Below are 6,514 nucleotides of genomic sequence, written 5' to 3' on the forward strand. Positions count from 1 at the left end.
TATATATTGTGTGTTCAGCATAATCAAGACTATTATTAAGCGGTATCAACCATTCGTTCTGTCTAATCTAAAAAGTCAATAAATTTACTTAAAATGGGTACACATCCAGAAGCACGATCGCTCACTGAGCGTTTAGTGAGTTCTTGTACCTGTTTGGTATATATATTTTTAGATCTAATGAAATATGCCAATCAGATAAAAAAGCTCACTAAGCGCTCCTGAGCATGCAGTGAGCTTTTTTATCTGATTGGTCAAAAAAAGTAAGCGGTTGTGCTTCTGGATGCACCCATTTAGAAAAATTCCAACCTTTTTAGTGACTTGTAAATTGCAAATATATTCGGTATAATAACGGAGCAGCCTTTTTAACATTATCAACATCAAAGATAGTATTAAAATAATATCTTAAAATAATTAACAAAATAAAGTAAAATAATTATAAATATAGAAAAATAAATATATACTTACTCGCAAAAAAAAGACCAGGTCGCTATAAATTTATAATAGTCCATTTTGTGTGCATGTATGTGTATATATGCGTGCGTGTGGGTATATAAAAAAAGGTGGACTGCCGTGTGTAAACGAAAATTTACGAACGTATGCGTAAAAAAATTATCAAATATCACACTTGTGTGCAAATATACCTACCCATCTCGTCGGTAATAAAAGTTACTCTCGAAGTTAACAAAATCGAGTTTTGGAACGCACTCCAGATAGTTTTATTGTAGTCCACTTTGATTAGTTGAATTCTAATAAAATTTAAATCTTGCAATGTTCATAATTTTCATTAATAAGACCATAATATATTATTTAATTTGTAATTTTTTATTGTATAAGTATTTATAAGTGTGCATACTTATAATATTATATCATGTGGCAAAATTATCATTTTTTTTCTCTAGTTTTCTCAGCGCAAAACGCTATAAAATTGCAATATTCAAATTTTAAAAACTTATGACACAATTTTAAAAAATGCATTATAATTGGAAAAATATATCATGGGAAGTAAGTGAAGTTATGCACATTCATTAGCTTAAAAGTAAAATTCAGAATTTTAAAAATGCTGTTGAAAAATTCCTAATTTTTAGATATCATTTTTCTATTAATAAAATGATATACATTTTTCATATCTAATATAACTCTTACCCTCTTTATTTCTTCACGTCACAGTTGGAATAATAAAGCTAATCAACAAGTATGTACAAAATAATGTCAAACATTCAGACTTCTGTTTGGTATTGTCAAGAAATATAAAAGAGATTAGACGGTTATACAATGTTCATGTGCCTTTAAATTAATTAACTTTAAGATTGTTGACATTCTTCCTCCTGATCCCACGTCAAATGTTCGCGGGAAGGCGGTTCCCATGGGTCTGTTGTACAGCATCTGCATGCACTGTTCCCACTTCACAGACGACATAATTTGCTTAAGCAAGTATTTTCTGATTAATGCCGTATTGCCGTACGGATACGCTTTGTAATTGGAATAGACGTGACATCTGAAATCGTCGAATTCTAACGTATGAAGCATCTTCTCGAAGGACTTGAGCGCAGGTTTCATTAATTTTGAGTGGAATGCGCCCGATACTGGTAGCCTAGTTAACTTGGAAAGTCCGTACTTCTTTGCGTTCTCTTCTATGTACTGAAGAGCCTGAGTATTCCCAGCCAAAATCTTTGATTGAGTGTACAAATATACTGCCACCCTACAATAATTTTTTTCATAATATCTAACATAGTATTTCTACATACATTTATTATAAATTATCTTGAATTCACAATTTTAGTAATTAAATTTAATTACAATGTATGTGATAATAATAGGAGCATATCAAGTCTCCAGACCAAACAGAACATGTTGGAAACATGTATTTGATAAAATTCAATTTTTAATTCAGAAAATTGTGAAATATATTTGCAGAACATATTCAGATACATTGTTGTCAATAAATATTGAATCAAAATATAGGTAACATTGAATGATAATGGTGCTTTCTAATAAGAGACACAGTGATTTTTTCATCTATATTTAACATTGGTAAACAGCAAAAATTAATTCAGCAGTAATGTACTATTGTATGTTACTATATTACATCCATGTTTCCTGCTAGAAAGCGTCCATCTGAAATATCAATATATTTCAGATATATATATTCAAATGTACATATTTAAAAATTTTTTTATCTTATGGGAAATATAAACTCATATGCCAAAGTTTCTTCAAAAAACCATAAAGAATATTTGTCACCTAATTTGTTTCTAACATTTTTTATCTAGAATTTAATGACCAAATTTCTTGGTGTAGATAAAACATAATTCAAAAGAGAATAGTTGAAATGATTCTTACTGACAAACTGGCATCTCTACACCACAATCTTGTGCCCATTTCTCAGCATCCTTACATGCCTGTAATAATGAAGCTTGTGGAGTACAATGGACCGACAACATTCCTTGAGGGCATTTATCAGAAGCATACTGCATTGCGGCACCTCTTACAGAAACCAGTCTGATTCCATTCTCAAAGGATAAAGCGCCTGAGAAGATCAGGGCGGTCAGTTCTCCTACACTATAGCCTGCAACTGCTTTACATGTTTCGAATACCCTGGGCCTTTCCTCTCGAAGTTGCTCCAGTGCAGCCAGTGAACTCACCACTGTGGCTGGCTGATTAAAACGAGTCTGATCCAGCTTCTCCTGTGGACCATGTAAGCAGAGATTCAACAGATTGTAATCCAGAATCTCGTTGGCCATCTCAAATAATTCTCTAGCCTGTGGAAAGCGCAAGTATTTCTGCACCATGCCGACTTTTATGGTACCCTGTCCTGGAAAGAGCACAATGCAAGTATCTAATGGATTAATCTTCGGCTTGACTTCTTCCTCGACGGAGGTAGGAGCATCAGCCGGATAAGGGCTCGTTGTCCAATTTGTATCCTTGACATCGGTGTATGTGGCAGCTTCCTTCAGAAGGCGAGAAACGTTCTCCTCACCCAAGGAAGATTCGACATCGCTTGTAGCATGTTCATTTTGTGGTTTACCGATATTCGATATATTGTTACTGTCGTTTTTCGTAGCAGCGGAATCAGAGAATTTGTTTACCTGTCTTAAGAATAACAAACGACTCAAACAGGGCGTCATTTTACCAGACAGAATCCGCTGGAATATCGTTACTGATAACATTGTGATTAACGACCATTAACGGTGCTATCTCAAAATATATAATTTGACATATACCCCGTTCGTGCGTGACTATCAGTTTAAATTTATCGTTAATTACAACGTACAGTTAGAATCACGTGTATCGCATGTCAAGACGTTTATTCCATTCTCTGTCATTATGACATAACCAAAACACATGTTCGACACCAGGTACTGTAAAATTCGAAAAAATCTACTGCTGGATTCACATTAGTAACCTAGGGTGCTTACGCATGAAGCGGGGAGCACAGACTTTTGCATAACGCATAATACATATACATAAGGAATTTCATTATGAAATTTCTTATGCATGAGTCAATGGACCAATCAAATTCTTTATGTATATGGTTTATGCGTTATGCAAAAGTCTGTGCTCCCCGCTTAAGGTCTATCGCACATGAAATGCATAACTGTGCATAAGCATAACATAAGGCCGCTGGACCAATGAGCATCTTATGTTAATCAATATGGGTCTTTATGCTGGATGCTCATTGGTCCGGCGGCCTTATGTTATGCTTATGCACGGTTATGCATTTCATGTGCGATAGACCTTAAGCGGGGAGCACAGACTTTTGCATAACGCATAAACCATATACATAAAGAATTTGATTGGTCCATTGACTCATGCATAAGAAAATGAGCCAATGAAATTTCTTATGTACATACTTTATGCGTTATGCAAAAGTGTGTGTTGGGGCTCTTAATTCGCACCTAATGCGGCGTAAAACCAAATTTAACTCGATGGAAATACGTTTGACTCTGCTCATTTCACTTCCACTTCGATCCACAACTTCTACCAGAGTGGCAGCAAATTGTCATTAAATTTTAGTCGGTGGAAACCAAAGACATAGAGAATGGACTGCGCGATTCCGTATCTAAGTAGTATCAAAATGTGTCGACGAAAATGAGAGAGAGGGTCCGTGGAAGACGGCCATCTCTATCTTTTTCCATTCGATGGTGTAATGGAAGAGAGAATGAGAGGGAGATGGCCGTCTTCACATGGACATAGAAATATAGGGACAGAGCATAACGTTGCGGGGGGGAAGTCACTGCGGGACGGTGCGACGAGGTAATACATGCCTAAGTCTGATTGGCTGTTATTGTACGCATGTGCAAGTGACAAGTGTGATATATGTGCATGCAACTCTAACCTCTAACTGGGTTCAAGTCTCAGCACCGGTGAAGTCCTGACATTTTTTCTCGGCTTAGCTCTCACATAATATCTTGAAATTAAAATGGTGCAATGTTGTGTACCGAATTGTAGAAATAGATCCGACATTCAAAATTGGAAATGGACAAGCAGTGTGAACAAAAATCGTAAAATTACATTGTAATTTATGTATTTATGTATTTTTTTTATTATACTCTGTTCTCTGTTCCTTTTATTCTGCATAGCTTTTAAGTATTTTAATACGTATATTGCCTTGGATTATTAAAAGGATAACACGATTTTCAACTTATGGATCGACATTTTGAGTCTTCCAGCAAATATCTCAAAGAGTGCTCGTATTTGCTCAGATCATTTTTCTAAAAAATCTTTTGATACCATTGGGTCACGAAGGCGACTAAAACCAAATGAATTACCATTGAAAGTACAAAATATAATATTTCTTTGAAGTGTCCTAATGGAATATTTACTTATGGTACATAAATATTTAGATAAATGAAAAAAATGATAGTTGATTCAAACTAATGATTCTTAGATCTAATAAATACGTGTCTTTACATTTATTAAATGTTTCGCTAGAACTATTCAAAGAAATATTTATTAAAATTTAGTAAATTTTTTCATAGTGAATAAAAGTACCAAATAAATAGTAATTGTTTAATATTGAATATGCGTACATATTTTTATTTTTCTCATTAGAACTTCTATATAATTCCTTCTCAGATTTCTAATTATTGTTTTATTTTGTTAATCTTATTGGTAATGGGTTACAATTAATTTTTTAACAACGAATTTTTATCATTTTGTTTCGATCATTTATTTGCGATTGGCCGCTAAGTCGATGTTACACGATACTGAGCATGCGCATAGCTGTAGCCAATAAAATTTAGGCATGTACTCCCCCCGCATTTCAGAATAACCCCCCTCGCCTATCTTCGGAGCTAATATAATGCTATGTCCCTATATTTCTATGTCCATGAATCAAACAGAAACAAGGTTTGTTTGACATGCGCAGTCAGGAATTGAAAACGACTATCAGAGCGATAGAGAGGACTAAAGGAGCGCAAGAGTGGGGGAAGTTATCCGTCGTCACTTTTTGGCCTACCTCCTCTACCGATATTTGACCGAGTTTACTCTCCTGGTTCTAGCCTTCTTGCGCGCAATATAACTTCGATATTTCGTTCCATTGTAAATGTTTATAATATCGCGATTATTTGCTGTTGGATGTAACCATGAAGGAAGATATAAGGAGACTCCATATATGTAATACTACTATATGGCTAGATGAGAGAGAAGTCCATGTCCCAGAACCACGGTGCGGGAATATACTTCTCTCTCTTTCTCAGCGTACTTTGAACGTTGTGCGCATGCGTCGGATCATCCCCTCCATCAATAATAAATAGAAGGATAAATATACATATATGTGTAAGGAAGAAGGAAAAAGTGATTGATTCCGCTTCAGGGTATAACCTTGTTACAGTTAACAGAGTCAGTTTAGTCGGAATAAATAAATTAATCCTAATTTTATGAAATAAACTTTTTCAAGATTGCCGTTATGTATATAAGAATACAGTGCAATCCCTTACAGAAATTTCATGATAATCAGTAATGATACAAATACATGTTTCGATTGGAAAAATATATATCCAAGAATAAACACAACCTTCGGCCAATAAAGTTCTTCAGCTTCTTGGTTACGGTATAGTTGTCTGAATCTATTTTAGTATTAAAACAATTGTACATAAATTTTCTAAAAAACTAATACGCAAATATTGTAACTAAATTTTCCAAAAAACTAATACGTAAATATTAGAATAATAATTAAAAAATTCTATATGTATAATTGACCAATTATTATGCTTACCCTCAGATTAGCGTAAAAAATATTTATATATGTATGAATCCAAATCAGCCTCTCTCACAAACATCATTCTTATTTTTGTGAACGAATTCGTTCACAAAAATAAGAATGATGTTTGTGAGAGAGGCTGATTTGGATTCATACATATATAAATATTTTTTACGCTAATCTGAGGGTAAGCATAATAATTGGTCAATTATACATATTGAAAATTTTTTAATTATTATTCCAATATTTACGTATTAGTTTTTTGGAAAAGTTAGTTACAATATGTGCGTATTAGTTTTTTTTTTTTTTTTT

At 33.9% G+C, this 6,514-nt stretch overlaps 1 protein-coding gene across 1 annotated transcript; it reads right to left on the reverse strand.

Annotated features, from left to right (window-relative positions):
* Window positions 1–1,148: 1,148 nt before the first annotated feature.
* Window positions 1,149–3,343, reverse strand: beg (malonyl-CoA-acyl carrier protein transacylase beg). The gene is made up of 2 exons (XM_018546214.1): window positions 2,341–3,343; window positions 1,149–1,699 (listed from the first exon to the last, which is right to left on the reverse strand). Exons 1-2 carry the CDS (start codon window positions 3,165–3,167, stop codon window positions 1,258–1,260), a joined length of 1,269 nt encoding a protein of 422 aa, XP_018401716.1. The 5' UTR covers window positions 3,168–3,343; the 3' UTR covers window positions 1,149–1,257.
* Between the last annotated feature and the right edge of the window lie 3,171 nt (window positions 3,344–6,514).

The sequence above is a fragment of the Cyphomyrmex costatus genome, unplaced genomic scaffold (genome assembly GCF_001594065.2).
Source record: "Cyphomyrmex costatus isolate MS0001 unplaced genomic scaffold, Ccosl1.0 scaffold526, whole genome shotgun sequence".
Lineage (NCBI taxonomy): Eukaryota > Metazoa > Arthropoda > Insecta > Hymenoptera > Formicidae > Cyphomyrmex > Cyphomyrmex costatus.

Excerpts from the sequence above, each read along its gene's own strand:
- beg (XM_018546214.1), bottom strand. The coding sequence starts at position 3,167 with ATGTTATCAGTAACGATATTCCAGCGGATTCTGTCTGGTAAAATGACG. Across the intron at positions 1,700-2,340 it reads GTAGAGATGCCAGTTTGTCA|GGTGGCAGTATATTTGTACA; the intron begins GTAAGAATCATT and ends AAATTATTGTAG.